Genomic DNA, 20,144 nt, shown 5'->3' with positions numbered 1-20,144 from the left:
TACCGCAATGACTCCCAGCAGTCGCTGAAATATCCTGCATCTTGTTTTCCAGGCTGCTGCTCATTCCAATAGAAGCAGTGCAAGAATCATTCACCTCTGCCAGTGGCTACTGTTAATCAATAGTCCTTCTATTCCCCAAGCTAGCAGTTTTCCGACCCACCTAACACTGCCTCGGTAGCATCAGCAAATATGCTTGCACCCTTTCTGTTTAAGTGTATCCCATCCCTGTAGAAGCAGTGTCTCCTTGTAACAAGTACAGACCAGGCTGAAAATAATTCTACCCCTTGAGCCTTGCAGAATCTTTCCAGGGCCGAATTGATCGACAAGGCTCTCATAATATACTCCCTCCTATCGTTTCTGGGCAGAATTGCGGACACTTTCAAATTGAACCATAATTCACGGCTTTTTTTCAACAGTGACCTGTACTTGTTAATTAATTCTGCCAGTCTCCTATTCTTAACATCATTAGTGCCAACGTCTACAACTATATCACCTTTTGTGCCCTTAAAAGTTGATATCTGCTCTAGAACGTCATCAACCTTTGACCCTAGCAGATATACTCTGGTCCTGTTCCACCTATCCTTTTTACATGCCATGTTCCCCGTTTCCCTGACAATACAGTCACCAACAACTACTAGTTCCTGTGGGACCAGCGCATTCTGCCTTGGGGGTTGCTGCTGTGTTGTGTGATGACCAAGTGCAAGCTCTGGCGTTGATGTGGGCAGCTGAGAGCTTGATGGGCCCCTCAATTTAGATCCTTCGAGGGCATCCACCCTGTCCTTCAAGCTCTCATATAGACCCATAACAACGCTGTGTTGTCGCCTGATTTCCTTACACTCCTTACAACGCGCACACACAAAGACATCCCCCATGGCAATATCATGTCCCGTACCCGATTGCTACACAAACATCATGCAAGCAGTGCATTTTAAAAGGCTGTGATTCAGAGGGCAACTGCCCCCCTCAGTTCTCCTCTGAGCCACAGCACTCCCATTAGCTTGAGCCTTTTGCTTTGCTGCTCTGGTGTGAGTCATGATTTCGATTTAATTTCAATAAAATTTCAATTTCAGTTCAAAATTATAACCCTAAACTTGTATCCCAACAGAGTTATAACGCTATATATATTTTTCAGTATCGAGTATTATCTACTTGTTCCGTTAATATAACTTCCGTATCAAGTTATGTATTAATTATTTATGTTACGTTTGTAATCTAAGTCGTTATATGTATTTAGTTAAAAAGTACAATTTAATTGACAATGAAGTTTAACAAGATTAATAGATTTTACTGATTGATTGAAAATATTATTTTACCTTACATATACTGTACTATACTAAGCTTACGCTTAGCATATTTACTGCATCTTTCTATTTTAACTAGCAGATGGCGCTCTGTTTCCTGTATGAGATGCTTTGGAATACAAGCGTGGATCGAATAATTTTGGATTAAGTATGCTTATTGCAACTGTCAGGATATGGTTGGTGACAGAAGTTTTATTATAGTTTTATTTGAAAAGAGATGATTATTAGCCAGATGAATTAGACAGTGTTATGAAATTATTTTAAAGGATACAGAAATTATTGTAGTCATATTATTTGTTTCATAACTAATGGAATACTTGAAATTTTAAAGACCGGATGGATCATAGCGTCTGTAAGTGTAGAAAAAAAAGAAAGTGTTTAGCTTTTAGTTAGTCTTACATTATATTTGTATATAAACATATGTACCCAGGCTACCTTTTAGATTATTTGGCTAACTACATTTCTGATTGAGGAGAAACTGACAAACACTTTTCTGTTTATTAAACGTATATTTGTGGGTATTAGGTGAAAGTTCCAATTTAGCCCCTGGCATTCCTGCCGTGAAGGGTAAATTGTATACATCCTTTGTACACAATAAAGATTATAACAGAAAAATAAAATACTGTATTGCAGTCTCAGAATATTACACAATAATAGTAGTGACATGTGATGCAAGAAAGCAAATGTATGAACTTATGCAGCATCAGCCAAAAAAAAAAAAAAAAAAAAAACACACCATTCCCTCCAAATGCGTGTCCAGTTCCTCCTTAAATTTATTTAACCTATCAATCTCCACAACGACAGATGGAAGTAGTAGTAGTGGCATATGATGCAAGACAGCAAGTGTATGAGCTTATGCAGCATCAGCCAAAAAAAAAAAAAAAAAATTCACACAACCATTCCCTTTAAATGTTTGTCCAGTTCTTAAATTTATTTAACCTATCAACTTCCACAACGACAAATGGAAGTTTGTTCCAGCAATTAACCACCCGCTGGCTAAAGGCAAATTTCCCACATCTATTCTACATTTCTTTTCTTAATTTGAATTTATACCCCCTTAGTTCATAATCTGAACAACTGGAAGGATCCCATCAGAATTCATCGTGCTCAACCCATTCAAGGCCTTATACACTTCAATCAGATCACCGCACAGGTGCCTAGTCTCCAGCTGCTGCAATTTGCAGAACTTAAGCCTCTCTTGGTAAGAGAATCCCTTCATTCTCCTCACCAATCTTGTTGCCCTTCTCTGTACACGCTCAAGCAAATCTACATCCTTCCTAAAATGAGGCCTCCAGACCTGTGCGCAGTACTCAAGGCACGGCCTGGCCATTGCCTTATACAGAGGGACAATCACCTTTTCCCTGCTAGTAAAATTCCTATATATCATTGACAAAACCCCATGACCTGCCCTGGCCGCCTGTCTGCATTGCTCAAAAAACTTCATATCTCACTGCACAATTATTCCCAGGTCTTTTTCATTTTCTACCACCTTAAGTGTAGTACCACACAGTTGGTACGTTTCTCTGGGGTTACTTCTACCCATATGCAGTACTTTGCATTTGTCAAGGTTAAACTTCAGTTGCCAGTTCTTAGCCCATCTGCCCAAATTATCTAGATCCTGTTGCAGTAGCACACTGCCATTACTGTCATTAACAACCCTGCCAACCTTTGTATCATCTGCAAACTTTGACACTAAGCCTGATATACCTTCATCAATATCATTGATAAATATACAAAACAATAGAGGACCCAACACCGAACCCTGTGGGACTCCACTAATAACATTAGTCCACGAAGAGCAGTCCGCCCATTAATTACCACCCTCTGTCTTCTCCCACTCAACCATCCTTTTATCCATTGTAGCAACTTACCCTTAATGCCATTCTGCTATATATTCAATTATACATAATGGAGTATGATATCTTTAGGGAGGGGAATGATAGAGGTGTATTCAACTCTGGCAGTAAGCTATTTAATCTTGTAATAACTGAGAGTAAATTGGAGGAGAAATTGTTGAAAATAAACACCAGAAAGGCACCTAGGGTGGATGGAATCTATCCAGTTATTTTAAAGTAGTCGGCAAAGGAAGTAAGCAAACACTTAGCCATAACTATGAGAGCTTCCCTGGACTCAGGGGAGGTACCCCATGGACTGGAGATGTGCAAATGTGACCCCAATCCAGAAAGGAGGATCAAAGGGGACACAGGTAATTACAGACCTGTTAATTTAACTTCTGTTCCAGGGAAATTAATGGAGGCACTGATTAAAGAAGCATTGCAGGATCATCTAGACAGGACTTCAGTTATAGCTCGGACACAGCATGGGTTTGTTAAGGGGTTCATTGGATACTATGATGTAGTCACAAAGGAACTGGATGCAAAGAATAACTTTGATATCATATATTTGGATCTTAGAAAGCCTTACTGTTGCACATGGAAGACTGCTGCACAAATTGGAGCAGTGTGACATTGGAGGCAAATTGCTGCTATGGATAAAGGGATAGTTGAGAAGGAGAAGATTGAGAGTGGTAATCAGCGGAAACTGCTCTTCGTGGACTAATGTTATTAGTGGAGTCCCTCGGGGTTCAGTATTGGGTCCATTGTTGTTTTCTCTATTTATAAATGATATTGATGATGGTATATCGGGCTTAATGTCCAAGTTTGCAGACGATACGAAGGTTGGCGGGGTTGTTAAGGACACTAATGACAGTATGCTGCTGCAACAGGATCTAGAAAAGTTGAGCAGATGGGTTGAGAGGTGGCAAATGCAGTTTAACATTGACAAATGTAAAGTACTACATATGGGAAGCAGTAACCCCAGAGTGATGTATCAACTCTGTGGTACTACACTGACAGTGGTAGAGAACGAAAAAGACCTGAGAGTAATTGTGCAGGCAGATATGAAGTTTTCTGAGCAGTGCAGACGTTCTGCAAGAGTAGCTCATAGTGTCTTGTCAATGATATACAGGAATTTTTCTAGCAAGGATGAGAAGGTGATTATCTCCTTGTATAAGGCAATGGTCAGGCCACACCTTGAATACTGTATACAGGTCTTGGAGGCCTCATTTTAAAAAGGATGTAGAGTGGTTGGAATGAGTACAGAGAAGGGCAACAGGATTAGTGAATGGAACAAAAGGTTGCTCTTACGAAGAAAGGCTTAAATTTTGCAAATTACAGTGTCTGGAGACTAGGCACCGGCAAGGTTATCTGATAGAGGTGTATAAAACTTTGAATGGTTTGAGCATGCTCAATGCTGATGGGATTCTTCCTCTTGTTCAGAATAATCACCTGAGAGGGCATAAATTCAAATTGAGGAAAGACAGATGTAGGATAGATGTGCGGAAGTTTGCCTTTAGCCAGCAGGTAGTTGGTTGGTGGAACAGACTTCCATCCTTTGTTGTGGAAGTTGATAGCCTAAATAAATTTAAGGATGAGCTGAGTAGGTATTTGGAATGAATGGAGGGGTGAAATGGGACCGGTTTTTTATTTTTTTTTTGGCTGATGCTGCATAAGCTTGCTTTCTTGTATCATATGCCTCTACTACTAATAATAATAATCTGGTTCTCCTTCTGATTGACTGTTGTGAGTAGCAGTGATTGACATGCCTAGCCTGCTATGGTTAGTCTTAGAGTGTTTATCTCCCCCCCACTGTTTTAAAGTTGGGAACTTGTATTCCAATTTTAAAACAGCGGCAAGGGGAGGGTAAACACCCTAAGACTAACCGTAGTGGGCTACACATGTCATTCACAGCTGCTCGCAATGATCAGTTGGAAGGGGTACCAAATTGTAAAGACTAACCAATTATTTCAACATGCATACACTAAGAAGCATGGTCATTTTAAGCATTAATTGGGGTGTGTTAATTACATTAATTAAATTTTGGCACTGTGCCTTGAATTAACAAGTGAGTGGAATTTAAATTATGGGGATGTTGAAAGAATGGAAGTAGATAACTTGATACAGAGTGTTACAGAAGTTTAAGCTCATCAATTGTAAAACAAAATATGTCCCAGTTAGTTATAGATCATGATTTCTCTCCATTTATTTATGATTGGGTATTTGAAGTGCAGCCAGGAGATATAGCAAATTACCTGCGATTTAAAGATATCTGTTGGGTCAATTAAAAAAATTATCAATGGACATTAAACACCTATCAGAATGGTCTCTGAGTATCATCAAAAAAAAAAAAAAGAAAAAAAAAAACATTCTGAGCATTGATGTCCAGCAAGAACATGATCTTGCAGCTCTCAGTAACTGCTGGAATATAAAAAAAAAAAAAAAAAACTATACTTAAGGTGATTAATTTTGTAGTTCTCAACATTTTTTTTTTCCGTTGTATCATGTACAATTAACTGTCGTCACATATATTGAAACCATATACTACAAACTGAAGAAATTAAAAAGGCATTGTATTTGAATTATCACACATGAACTTATTACAGGTTTCTGCCACATCCCCCAACTCTATGCAGTAACTACTTGAGAAATGCCAGATTGGCAAGAGAGGGAGACAGACAGAGTGCATTGGAATCCATTATTAATTAACTGTGTGACAATTAATCAACATCACATCCTAAAAACATCCTAAAACTTTTCATGTTATTATTTTTAATGGCTTTCTGGTAGGTTCATTTTAGATCACACAGCCATCAGATGTATACTGAACTTGATTCCAGCACTTCTCTAAGTACTTCATGCAAATGAGCATATTACCAGATGCTAAAATGCAAATTAGAATACTGTTACCCAAACAGCAATTTCAGAAGAAATGAAAGAGCAACTTTGAGCTTTTGACTAACAGTGTACTGAAGATGCAAGGTGTTGTTTGCATGTTCTTACAGAAAATAAAGAGTGAATATAAACGAGGTAATATGAACTCTTTCCATTTTCAACAGCCTGTTTTATGTGAGGAAAGTTTTCTGCTATGACAGAATGAAAAACAAGATGAAATCGTGTCACCAAAAAATGATTTCACCATGGCCCTCAGCAGTTTAAATGCTAGATTTGAAATTTTGATTTTTCTGAACAAGCTATAATTTTGTAATAATTTTATTATAATTTTATTGATCACTGTTCACTGATGTTTATATAAAAAAGTATGCATAATATATGTATCAATAAAAAAATAAACTTATGTTTATCTAATTTTTTGTTAATCCTGTATTTGCATAGACATTTTTTGACCAAACAATTGCAATTATTTAAATAATTGCATACAGTGTAAGTAAGTAAACTTCGTGTAGTGTTATCATCAGACAGACAGAAAAAAAAATAATAATAATAAAAATGAAAAATAAGTGTCTCAAAATTATAGGTACAAAGGGTACTTACTTTTCTTCTTTTTTTTTTTTTTTTTGAAAAGGAGGTTCTTTGCAACAAAAAAAAGTTTGAGAAACCTTTATCTAGAATATCATTTTTACATCTAAGATGGTGCACCAATTGAATTTCCATGTCTTCAAAATCTGCATTCCAGAGATGATTGGGAGAAGAAGCAGTGAAGGCAATTCTGAATTTTTTTTTTTTTTTTTATATAAAATAACAGTTTTTTTATAGATCACCTTGTAATGAAAAACTTAATTTATTAAATGTTATTTATTAGGAAAAAAATTACAATGAGGACTGTTTTTGTGATAATTATTTACATGTATGGATTTTTAATTTACAATTTAGGATTTTATCAGCACTATAGTTCAAACAATTGTGATATGATACAAGTATTAAATAGTTCTGTAAGTTATTAATGATGATTTTTGATAAGTGACTATTAATGATCGTTGATAAGTGACTATTGATGATCATGATCGGGTAGCTGATAAACTGAATGAGTAAATTTTGCATCTACATTCACACATGAGGAGTTATTCAATGAGGGGAATGCCAGAAGTGTATCAAACTCTCACAGGGAACTAAATGATTTTGTAATAAGTGAGAGCAAAGTGAAGGAAAAATTGTTTAAGTTAAACATAAGGAAGGCATCTGGGGTGGATGGGATCTATCCAGTTATATTAAAGGAGGCAGCAAAGGAAGTTAACAAACCCTTAGCCATGATTATGAGAGCTTCCTTGGGCTCAGGGGAGGTCCCCACAGACTGGAGGTGTGAAAATGTATCACCAGTTCGCAAACGGGGTTCAAAAGGTGACACAAGTAACTATAGACCTGTTAGTTTAACTTTTGTTCTGGGGAAAATAATGGAGTCACTGGTTAAAGAAGCATTGCAGGATCATCTAGACAAGATTGCAGTAATAGTTAAAACAGCATGGGTTTGTTAAAGGGAAGGCTTGTCTGACCAATTTGATTCGATACTATGATGTGGTCACAAAAGAACTGAATGTCAAAAATAATTTTGATATCATATACTTCAATTTCAGGAAAGCTTTTGATACTGTTACACAGGGAAGACTGCTGTAAAAATTGGAGCAGAATGACAATGAGGGTAAGTTGCTACAATGGATAAAGGGATGGTTGAGTGGGAGACAGCAGAAAGTAGTAATCAATGGACAATGTTATTAGTGGAGTTCCCCAGGGTTCGGTGCTGGCCCATAATTGTTTTGTGTATTCATCAATGATATTGATGAAGGTATATCAGGATTAATGTCCAAGTTTGCAGATGATACAAAGATTGGCAGGGTTGTTAAGGACTGTAAAGAAAGTATGCTACTCCAACTTGATCTAGGTAAGTTGGGCAAATGGGCTGAGAAGTGGCAACTGATACCCATATGCAGTACTTTGCATTGACAAATGCAGAGTACTGCATATGGGTAGCAATAACCCAAAGAAATGTACCAATTGTGTAGTACTACACTCAGTGAAGTGGAAAGTGAAAAAGACCTGGGGGGTAATTGTGCAGTCAAATATGAAGTTTGTTGAGCAGTGCAGACGGTCTGCCAGGGCAAGTCATGGAGTCTTGTCAGTGATATATAGGAATTTGCTAGCAGAGACAGGGAGGTGATTATCCCATTGTACAAAGCAATGGTCAGGCCACACCTAGAGTACTGTGTACAGGTCTGGAGGCCTCATTTTAGGAAGGATGTAGATTTGCCAGAACGAGTGCAAAGAAGGGCAATAAGATTTGTGAGGGGAACAAAGGAGTGCTCTTACCAAGAAAGGCTTAAGTTCTACGAATCCAGTGTCTGGAGAGTAGGCACCTGCAAAGTGATCTGATTGACGTGTATAAGGCCTTGAATGGGTTGAACAAGCTGAATGCTGATTGGATTCTTCCTCTTGCTCAGATTAAGAACCTGAGAGGGCATAGATTCAAACTGAGGAAAGGCAGTTGTAGAAAAGATGTGCAGAAATTTGCCTTTAGCCAGCAGGTGGTTGATTGGTGGAACAGACTTCCATCTTTTGTTGTCGAAGTTGATAACCTAAATAAATTTAAGGCTGAGCTGGACAGGTATTTGGAACGAATGGAGGGGTGAAATGGGATGTTTTTTTTGTTTTGTTTTCATCTGATGCTTCATAAGCTTGCTTTCTTGCATCGTATGCCTCTACTAATGCTATGTTACAGACATTCTAAAAAAAGTGCATATAATAATATACAATAATATCATAGTTGCCTCAAAATGAAATGGAATTTCTTTTTTATCTGCCATTCCATAACTTAGAGAAATTATGACAAAGCTCATTATTTCTCTGAATTATTGAATGGCTCTGTTCCTGTATATTCAATTAATTCTGCCCTTTTAACTAATTGTACCTCTCGTCATTTATTTCCTCTACTTGTATGCTTTGGAACAGTTTTCCATTTTTTTTAAATATCTTCTAAAAATTATGATCTCTGGAAATTTAAGCCCATTGTTAACAAGCTCCTTTTGGTTCCTCAACCAGAGCTAATTACTGTTATCGCTGTTTTAATTATTAATGGCACTAAACACTATGATTGGAACTATGTGCTATATTTATAAAGATCTGCTTTTGCTTGTCTTAGATATATTTATTATCATTTATACCAATTGCTATTTATTTGGAAAATCTAGGGTATACATATGGGTGGGAGACTGAATGTCTCCCACCCATATGTATACCCTAACAATCTTCCTTTTAATGGTATTTTCAGTTTAATTTTAATATTTCTTGATGTTAATGATGCATTGTTCTACAGTATATTGCTTTTTTTAACCCTAAACTCTGATGTTTTTGCTTCATACATTTAGGGTTAATATCATCAGTTCAGTTTATTTGTTAGGAACTCACTGGACGATTTTAAAGATGAGGGTAATCGTTCTATCTGCTCTGTTGAGAGACTGATAAGCGTAATTTTTGTCAGTATGCTGGTAAAAGTCAGGTCATCTGAAGGCTTTCCAATTTGGAGAATTAAGTAAAATAACCATTGAATTTTTGAAATTTAGTACATGCTCTGTTCAGGTTTCCTAATGATTTCCGATTATGTGTGATATAGGATGTATATTTGTCAGAAAAATCTTTTATGCAACTTAAAGAAGCATTTCATAAAATCTCTAAACAAATTTGAAAGTCATTTTTGTTACATTTTATATTATAACAATCTGAATTGAAATATAATTTTTATTGGCATTTTTATTCAGTAACAGTTTTGATTTAATTTACTTTTATAGATAAAAAAATGGCCTCCAAAACTGACCAAATTATAAAATCGTTATCTATGCTACCAAGTGATGATATATCATTAGACGCCGAAGACAGTAAGGAGAATTTTGATGACCGTGTGAAATCATACATTGGTGGAAAGGTTGGTTTTCTCTTTTTTATTTTTAATCTGTTTTTGAACATAAGGTGAGCTAGTTAAATTCCAGTCTTTTGATGCTAAATTTTATTTAATTGTCATCACCTCACTTTTTTTTCCTTTTCCAAAATACTTTTTCTGCCCTATTAGAGAAGATCAGAGATCTTTATAGTAGTTATGGGCATAATCAAAAGTTATAATCAAAATAATGGGTATTAATTGAAATAATTTATTATATGCAAATTTTTATTCAATCCATTGTTATCAAAAACTAAAGTACTATTACCACACAGCCAATAGTGGCATTCAATCACTGTGTACTTATCATATATATAATTTGTATATAAGTTTTGAAAGATTAAGATTTTGAAAATGCCATAATTGATTATGGTTGATTGCGGCATTTTCAAAATCACTTATATAATTATTATAAATTGTCATAGATTTCATAATTGAATAATTTGCATATAATTTATTATTTTGGTTATTGAAATAATTTATTATTATTCATTCAGTTATGCTCATCCTTACTTAATAGCATTAGATGCTATACACTTCTTTCAGATATATATCGTATTTATCTTATTTTAACATTTTAATCATTTTATCCTATTTCATAACTTTGCAAAACAATTTGCAAACATTAATTTGGAAGCATATTATTTAAATATTTGTTTCAATATCAAATTATAAAAGCTTTATCTATGTTACCAGGTAATATAATACAGAAGGCTCGACTGTATAGAAGTGTGAAGAAGATAATTTCCCTGGGTCATGTAGTTGGAGGGTGAAGAAGGCTGCATAGGAAACATATTCCCTTTGAAGCAAAACTTGATAATAAACAACCACTAAGTGATACTTGAATGTAGGTCTCTACTGGTATAGGCTGCATAAATTCATTGTTAGGCTCTGAATTGCAGTGCCCACTCAGAACAATATTAACATCCATAGGAAGAACAGGGAGAGGGGGGGATCATTATGGGTGCTTACAGAAGTCTTTTTTAATGTCATAATATAACATGGTACAAACATTTGAAGGTTAAGATTCTCTCTCCCCTCCCTTCCCTCCCCCCACACCTTCAGTGCTGTCAGTGTAAAAAGCAAATTTGTTGTGAATTAAAGATCTCTATTTGTTCAACACAAAATACTAACAAAAAATTTTTTCTGGTTCATCAAGAATGCACACAAAATTTTGCAACCATTGCTACCTCTTTTTGGATTGAGCAGAGAACATGCACAATATACTCTGAACTGAGTAAACTAGAAAAAATAAGTGGCTGCAGAATTGTATGTTTCTAGCTGTTGAAATCTGAAGCATGCTGCAAACAGTTGGAATGAAATTCTCTCTCTTTTGCTCCTTCCTCCCTCTCCCTTTGCTCGTAGTTGGGTGTACTGGCAAACCCATATAACACAGTACTTCTACAGCCCGTTCTATCTCTAACACGACTGATAAATTGCAGCAATCCTCACACAACACGGTACTTATATAACACAGTTTCGCTCTAACACGGTTAGAGAATTGCAACAAACCTCACATAACACAATATTTTTGAACTTTTGTGGGAAGGGAACGATGCTATTATGTTGGATGTAATTTTTGAACATTTCCATTCTTTTTTCTGAATCCCCTCTTTTGGCTTGCTAGTCATTATGCAAAAAAAAAATAATAATAAATAATAATAATGTTGGGAAATCTCCGTATTTTATTTTGTTGGGACATCCTCATGTTAGGTTCTGTGCTATTGAACTTGTGGAAAAAATCTAGATTTCAAAGTTTTATTACTATTGGATAACGTGCCAGGCCATCCAAAAGATTTAAGTCATCTAAACATTGAAGTAATATTCCTACCACCTAATACAACTTATTTAATTTACATTTAAAACTCATTACATCAGAAAATCATTACAATGGATTTTGGAAAAAATTGATTCTGAATCTATTGAAGTGATGGAGGCATGGAAACATTTTTCAATTGTGGACTGTATTGGAATCATAGCCTTATTGCTAAAAGTAAAACCAACTATCAACATTAACTGAGTGTTTGAAAAATGTATGACCAGAGTCAGTTCATTCAGGAAATATAGTCGAACTGGCAAAAAACAGAATCAGCGAAAAAGTGCGACTTGCTAAGTCGGTAGGAGGTGACGGTTTTGATGATATCACTAATAAAGATGTTCAAGAATTACTGTAAGAAAAGAAGCTGGTGAAGCAGATTTGGTGGAAATGGCATCAGAGGTAAACCAAATAATTCATAGGATGATTAACTCAGATGAAAATTCAGAAGTTACAAATTTTGCACTAAAAAGCATACGGGAAGGCATAAACTTAGCCAAGCAATTAGAACCTTGTTTTTTGGATGTAGATCCTTTGACAGAAAGGAGCACGAAGTTCAAAAGGGAGCTCCAGAAATGCTTAGCTCCACCATGAAATTTACAAAGATCTATCAAGCAAAAGCAAACAAGCCCAGATTACTGATTTTTTAGAGAGAGCAGAAGATACATGAAGTCTAGATGCTGCAGAAGAAAGTTCAGAAGGTGAAGATATTGTGCAACAGAGAAAGCATTCTCGTTTGATTGTGCTTAGCATTAGTAGAGGCGAAAGCAAGCTTATGTAGCATCAGCCAAAAAAAAAAAAAAAAAACCCCTCCCATTTCACTCCTCCATTTGTTCTAAATTCCTGTCCACCTCAACCTTAAATTTATTTAGGCTATCAACTTCCACAAAAAAAGATGGAAGTCTGTTCCACCAATCAACTACCCACTGGCTAAAGGCAAATTTCTGGACATCTATTCTACAGCTGTCTTTCCTCAATTTGAATCTATGCCCCCTCAGGTTCTTAGTCTGAGCAAGAGGAAGAATCCCATTGGCATTCAACTTGCTCAAGCCATTCAAGGCCTTATAAACCTTAATCGGATCACCTCACAGGTGCCTACTCTCCAGATGCTGCAATTTACAGAACTTACGCCTTTCTTGGTAAGCGCATCCCTTTGTTCCCTTCACCAATCTTGTTGCCCTTCTCTGTACTCGTTATAGCAACTCTACATCCTTAATAAAATGAGGCCTCCAGACCTATACACAGTACTCTAGGTGTGGCCTGACCATTGCCATGTACAATGGGATAATCACCTCCCTGTCCCTGTTAGAAAAATTCCTATATATCATTGATAAGACTCCATGACCTGCCCTACTGCTCGTCTGCACTGCTCAGCGTACTTCATATCTGACTGCACAATTACCCCCCCCCCCCAGGTCTTTTTCACTTTCCACTTCCCTGAGTGTAGTACCACACAATTGGTACGTTTCTCTTGGGTTATTGCTACCCATATACAGTACTTTGCATTTCTCAACGTCAAACTTCAGTTGCCACTTCTCAGCCCATTTGCCCAACTTATCTAGATCCAGTTGGAGTAGCATACTCTCTTTACTTTTGTTAGCAACCTTGCCAACCTTTGTATCATCTGCAAATTCGGACATTAAGTCTAATATACCTACATCAATATCATTGTTGAATATACAAAATAACAATGGACAAACTAATAACAATCGTCCATGAAGAGCAGTGTCTATTGATTACCACCCTCTGTCTTCTCCCACTCAACCATCTCTTTATCCATTGTAGGAACTTACCCTTAATGCCATACCGCTCCAATTTTTACAGCAGTCTTCCATGTGCAACAATATCAGAAGCTTTTCTGAAATCCAAGTATATGATATCAAAATTATTTTTTGCATCCAGTTTCTTTGTGATCACATCATAGTATCCAATCAAATTGGTCAAACAAGACCTCCCTTTAACAAACCCATACTGTGTCTTAAGTATTACTGCAGTCTTGTCTAGATGATCCTGCAAAGCTTCTTTAACCAGTGACTCCATTATTTTCTCCCGAACAAAAGTTAAACCAACAGATCTATAGTTACTTGTGTCACCTTTTTGAACTCCCTTTGTGAATTGGTGATACATTTTCACACCTCCAGTCCATGGGATGTCCCCTGAGTCCAAGGAAGCTCTCATAATTATGGCTAATTGTTTGCTTACTTCCTCTGCTGCTTCCTTTGACTTCAGCAATTTCTCTTCCACTTCGCTCTGAGTTATTACAAAATCACTTAGCTCCCTGTTAGAGTTTGATAAACTTCTGGCATTCCCCTCCTTGAATAACTCCTCGTGTGTGAATGTAAACGTAAAATACTCATTCAGTTTATCAACTACCTAAGCCGGATCATCAATAGTCAACCCATCTATGGTAAGTAGTCCAATCTAATTCATCCCTCTCCTTCTAGAGTTCACATAAGTAAAGAACTCTTTGCATCCTTTGCCAAAGATTTCTCGTAATCTGCCTTCGCTTGCCTAATCTCCCTTGTGACTTGATTACATACTAGCTTATATCTGCCATAGGCTTCTGTGTCACCTTATAATTTATATGCACCCCATACATTGTTCTCTGCTATGTGCCTCATTAATTCATCTGACATTCATTTAGGCCCAAAACCTTGAACATTATTTCTTAGTTGAAATGAAAAGCCTAGTAGCCTTCAAGATTAAGTCCCTGAAGGCTTCCCATTTAGAATTCAACGTTGGTAAAATTATCAGTTGATCGCACTGTATAGAATTTTAAAACTGTCTCAGTCCCCTGTAGTCACCTTTACGAAAGCAAAAACCCTTTCCTTTATCCTTAATGGTGGTTATATCTTTAAGTAAATCCCACATCAATACATTTTGATCACTGTCATCCAGTGGTTCCTTTATCTGCAAATTCTTAATGTATGAATAATCACTGCTGATTATCAGATCAAGAGTTATAACCTGCGGTTGCTTCTCGAACATGTTGCTGTACAAAACATCCAATAAATCCCCAAAAGTCTTGCTAGTGTGCAAGTGACTAACCCACAAGTTCCAATCAATATCTGGAAAGTTAAAATCCCCCATTATAAGACATTCTGATTTACTGGCCCACTCTATTTCTGTGCACAATTGCTCATTATATTCATTAGATTAATTAGGCCTATAACACACACCTCTCATTTTTCCTTTTCCAGTCCTTATGTCACACCAAACAGACTCAACATTGCATTGTCCACCAATCAATTGGATGCACATCCTTAGGTTTTGTGTTCCTCAACTAACAGCATAACCCCTCCTTCCTTCCTGTCCTGTCTGTCCTTTCTCTACATGTTGTCCCCAAATTCCAATTCTGCACTGCTTATATGTGTGTGACACCACGTCTCAGATATCCCAACAATATCTGCCTTTGATGTCTTTACCAGCACTTGAAACTCATCAGATTTATCAACTATACTCCTAGCATTGGTGTACATGCAAGTATACATGCACCTGTGTCTACTCTTAGTTACCCTAACACAGCCCATGTATTTACTTGTTTCACTATGACTCCCAGCAGTCCTGGAAATCTCCAGCACTTTGCTTTCCAGGCTGCTGCTCATTCTAATAGAAGCAGTGCAAGAATCACTTTTGTTTCTGCCTGCAGCCCCTGTTAACCTTTTAGTTTGTGTTTCCCCCCAAGCTAGTAGTTTTCTGACGCACCTAACACTGCCTCAATAGCATCAGCAATATTCTTGCACCCTTTCTATTTAAGTGTACCCCATCCCTGTAGAAGCAGTTTCTCTTGTCAACAAGCACAGACTATGCTGAAAAAAATTCTACCCCATGAACCATGCACAATCTCTCCAGGGCCGAATTGATTGACAAGGCGCTCATCATATACTCCCTCCTGTCGTGTCTGGGCAGAATTGCAGACACTTTCACATCCAACCCTAACTCACGACTTTTTTTCAACATTGACCTGTACTTGTTGAATAAAGCTGCAGATCTCTTACTCTTAATGTCATAGTTCCACCATGTACAACAATATCACCTTTTGTGCCCTTAAAAGATGATATCTGCTCTACAATATCATCAACCTTAGACTCTGGCAGACATACCCTGGTCCTGTTCCACCTTAGCAGTGATGAAGAGGAAGAAAATTAAATGAACATCATTATCTGACATATATGTATCACAGATTTTTAAGACATTTGTTCAGCTGTTACTATTTTTAATAAAAATTAAGTTTCCAATAGTTATAACAAAATGGTGTATTTTTTGTTACATTTTGGAACGTAACCCTCTTTTTTTGTACTGATGTAGTGTGAAACCATATAACATGGTTTAGCTCTATACCAGATTTTTTCGGAACCTAACTACCATGTTATATTAGGGCTACCTGTATTATTATTATTATAAATCTATTTATTGAAATAAAATCCACCCCTTGAACAGCCCATTGACTAGGAGGGTGTACATATAATGTACATACAATTAGGGACTGGTCATAAGGCATTTACAAATACAATATTATAAATTTTGAACACAACGGACACATTAATTACACAATCATTAAAATCTATGTAATGTCGGTGTAGCTACACCATAGATAACTCTTAAGAAACTACAGTTGTAGTGTGGGAGGCATAATTTGCTCTGTATCTCATATTGAGTTCTTCCTTCACAATGAATTGCCATGGTATTGCACTACCTCGAATAAATAATGCTTCACTAATAGAGAAGACTATTGTTACTTATTCTCAGTGAGTACCACCACCCAGACGGCACCGTTTCAAAGCTATTAGCCTATCATCGGTGGGTGGGCAGGTACCCTGGTATTGCACAGTTGTGATTGTGTGAAGATAGATGTACATCAAAACTTCTTTGTTTTGATGTACATCTATGTCAGGATTTGCTTCCTATATATCATGTCATGAGTTAGCTTGTTTGGATCAATTTGCAGAGTGTTGAAATATTTAACCATGTTTGCTGGGAACATGTCTTCAAGGTAGAGAAGGTTGGCTAGTGTTGACCTATATTGTTATTTATGTCACTCACTAAAAAGGATACTTGAGGCAGCAGTTATATCCTACACCTTGGAAGAATCCTTCCTATTAGTTAGTAGTTTGGCAAGTGTAATTAGATTTCTTTCATTAATTTGAACTTTCCATGGGGCCGTTTTCATATTAGCACGTAGTAAAGATCTAGAGATGGTAGTCCTCAGATCTTGTTCAGCCATCTCACAATCCAGTACTCAATAGCGAGCAACTTCTTTAGAATACTAGATGGGGCTGAGGATCATATCTCAGATGTGTATAAAAGGATGAGTGTGAGACACCTTTTAATATATTTACATGTCAGTGATGTATTTTGGAATCCAATTGACTCATGGAAGATTGACCAGAAAGCTGCATAAATTATCTTTTTAGTATAGACAAAATGCTCCCAAAATGTAAGATTTTCATCCATAAGATCCATATGGGATGAAACATTTTTAATTTGATTGCCATTTATCAGTGCATGAATGTAATTATTGATAACTAAATTGAAATTTTAACCTGCTTGTTGAGAAAGGTTGTACATTCTTAGTTGCTTTTTGTTGTACATTATTACTTTTATAAATATATATTGCCAACAACACGTTAAAATTAGAAACCAGTTTTATTGACTTAGTGTATAAAGGTAATTCAAAATGTAACAGTAATTTACCGATGATTAAAATTTATTCTTATTAAAAAGCATTTATTTTATTAATTTAATGGAAAATAATGATCACTTACTCTAAGATACAAAACTTTCCCCATGTTCCATTTGGTTATATAGAAAGATGAAAATAAAATTTAAGAAATTAAAAAAGTAAAATTATCCCATTTGAGAAAAGTACATGCTTTTTATGGAAGGACATTACATGGTTGTTTTCCATAAAAGATTAATTGTTATGATAACCACTCTTTTACCAGATGAGATAATAATATTTGGCAGCATTGGCAAGCAGGAACCAAACATGCAGCCAATATATGATCTAATGATAGGCAGCAGTAAGTTGCCTGAAATGTTACCTTATATGTATAGTAGTTTGGGCTATAAGCTTAATAAACTATATTATTATCTCACGGTTAGTATAATAATTAATTCTTACATGCTTTATACTTTGATTCATTGTAGTAAAGTTTAAAAAAATGGATCAGTGAAAATTAGCTTAAATTTCACCCTCAACTGACTGATTATATGCATAGTAAGGTTATATATTATTAAAATAAATCACGTGACCCATGATGCTAATTAGTATAAGTGTGCACTTTTTCTTTTCTTACCCCCCCCCCTTTTGCCCAGATTCAGCCCTTTTCAGTTACTTCAAAATTCGCTTTCGCTTTTACACTTACATCTAAATCATACAAATTGTAAAATGAGTTCTACTTAATAGAATAAGCCATTTCTTTTAATCTACTATTTTACATTTGTATTGTTTCATTTTAGTAAGTAAAATCTCATAACAATGTTTTCTAATAAAATTTGAAATTTCCCATATTTGGTGCAAATAGCTTATTTATAAAAATGCCATCGCCTTACAAGAGTATACTAAAATAAGCATTACTCTCTAATTTGTTTTTATGTGCTGAAGGAGTACAACTTTCAGAAACCTATAGAATGACATAACAGTATGACGGAGCATATATTGGTAAAAGAAAAGTTTACAAATAGGTATAAATGTTTAAAACTGGATAAATACTGTTGGCAGGTCTGCCACCTAAAATTATATAAAAATTATGGTCTAACGCCAGAATAATTCTAGTAATATTGCTGGCACAAAGGACCTTACATTTTGGAAAACATTTTTTTTGCAATACAACCAACTAAATTGAATATTAGTGCAGATAATTCATGTAAGCATAACTTCAAGTAAATATTTGAAAAGAGGGTTGATTTTATAACATTAACAAAGTGATGAAAGCAGTTTAAACATGACTAGGCATGCAGAATAAAGAGTTTTTCTTGCATGAAATAAAAAGGTTTTTACAGTGTTCGAGCTCTTTAAGGATTATAATTTAATCGAAAATTAATTTGAAAATATTTTCTTATCTAATGTAATTATTTTATTATATCAAAATTGTTCTTACGGATGTATGAGTTAAAAGGCATTATTACATGTAGGTCGAAAAAAACTGAAAGAAAAATATCTAAGCATGATAACTAATAACTTTATTAAAATAAAATATAATGAAGACTTTACTTCTAGAGATTAACTTCGTATAAGGTAAAACTGGGTTGTCAGCTCTTACACCTTGCTTATAAGGTAGAACTGGGTTGTCAGCTCTTACACCTTGCTTATAAGGTAGAACTGGGTTGTCAGCTCTTACACCTTGGCTACATCCACCATGAGAGTATAGTGGTTTTGTCACTTGTCTGGAGATGACTTCAAATTAGGCTGTAGTTAGTCAGTCTCAGACAGTAGGAGTAGAGCTTTACCCCATGAGTTTTTCAGAGTTTTTAAGCCCACACAAAAAGAAACTAACCTGTGAACACACACTTGTAGACAATGCCCAATGGTGCAATATGGTCAAAGTCGCTGATGTGTCTAAAATCAAACATCGGATGCCTACCTACCACTGATGAGGCTACAGTAATCCCTGAAATGGTGCCATGTGGGTGGTGGCACACAATTGAGAATAAAAAAGTACCAGTATACTTCTATATTTTATATTTGGGTAGGGTTACTTATTCAAGTCATAAAAGTAAGTCTACTCCATTGCAAAGGATTTCACAATATGATATGCATTGAAATAATGCCTTTTATACAAACTTCAGCTTACTTCAAACAATTTAGCTGTGTGTGAAAATTATGCTAATGTTCAACTTGTATGTATGTATGCACTTTTATTTTAACCTATTGCATATAATTGATTATTATGTGATCATATTAATAACAGATATTTTTATATTTAACTATATAGCTTAATTAAAAAAATATATACTGTCGTTATATAAGTCTATGAAATAAACACTTTCTTTTTAGGACAGAAATTGGGTCTTGAAACCACTCACATTATCTCCTTCTGTGTGTGCACAGTATGGATGGAAATATATTGATAAAGATATGTTGAGTTGTGTCACCTGCTCTGCTAAGCTATGTGCAGCATTGCCTCAGATATGGAAAACAGTTTGTAAGGATTTTTCACTAACTTGTTTTTGCTGTGCTTGTTTTTCAAGAAGTTTTTGGATAATTATATAATAGTAGTGTTTCAAAAGATATTGCAGATATATAAATTTCATAATATTGATACATTTATACCTTTAGTTGTATTTCTTGTTTTTGTGAACAAGTT

The 20,144-nt window shown here is 35.7% G+C and overlaps 1 protein-coding gene across 1 annotated transcript in view; it reads left to right on the top strand.

Moving 5' to 3' along the window:
- Positions 1-1,476: 1,476 nt before the first annotated feature.
- Positions 1,477-20,144, top strand: part of LOC150090605 (zinc finger C3HC-type protein 1-like) — a 55,264-nt gene continuing 36,596 nt past the window's right edge. The window contains exons 1-3 of the mRNA XM_090379033.1: positions 1,477-1,653; positions 9,874-10,007; positions 19,835-19,982. Of these exons, the coding sequence (XP_090235159.1) occupies positions 1,638-1,653; positions 9,874-10,007; positions 19,835-19,982 (298 nt within the window). The 5' untranslated portion in view covers positions 1,477-1,637. The remainder of the gene's footprint in view (positions 1,654-9,873; positions 10,008-19,834; positions 19,983-20,144) is intronic.

This window comes from Mastigoproctus giganteus, chromosome 1, assembly GCF_048544385.1.
Source record: "Mastigoproctus giganteus isolate SK-2022 chromosome 1, ASM4854438v1, whole genome shotgun sequence".
Classification (NCBI taxonomy): Eukaryota; Metazoa; Arthropoda; class Arachnida; order Uropygi; family Thelyphonidae; genus Mastigoproctus; species Mastigoproctus giganteus.
The sequence above is the reverse complement of the archived record's forward strand: the minus strand, read 5'-3'. Positions and strand labels throughout refer to the sequence as shown.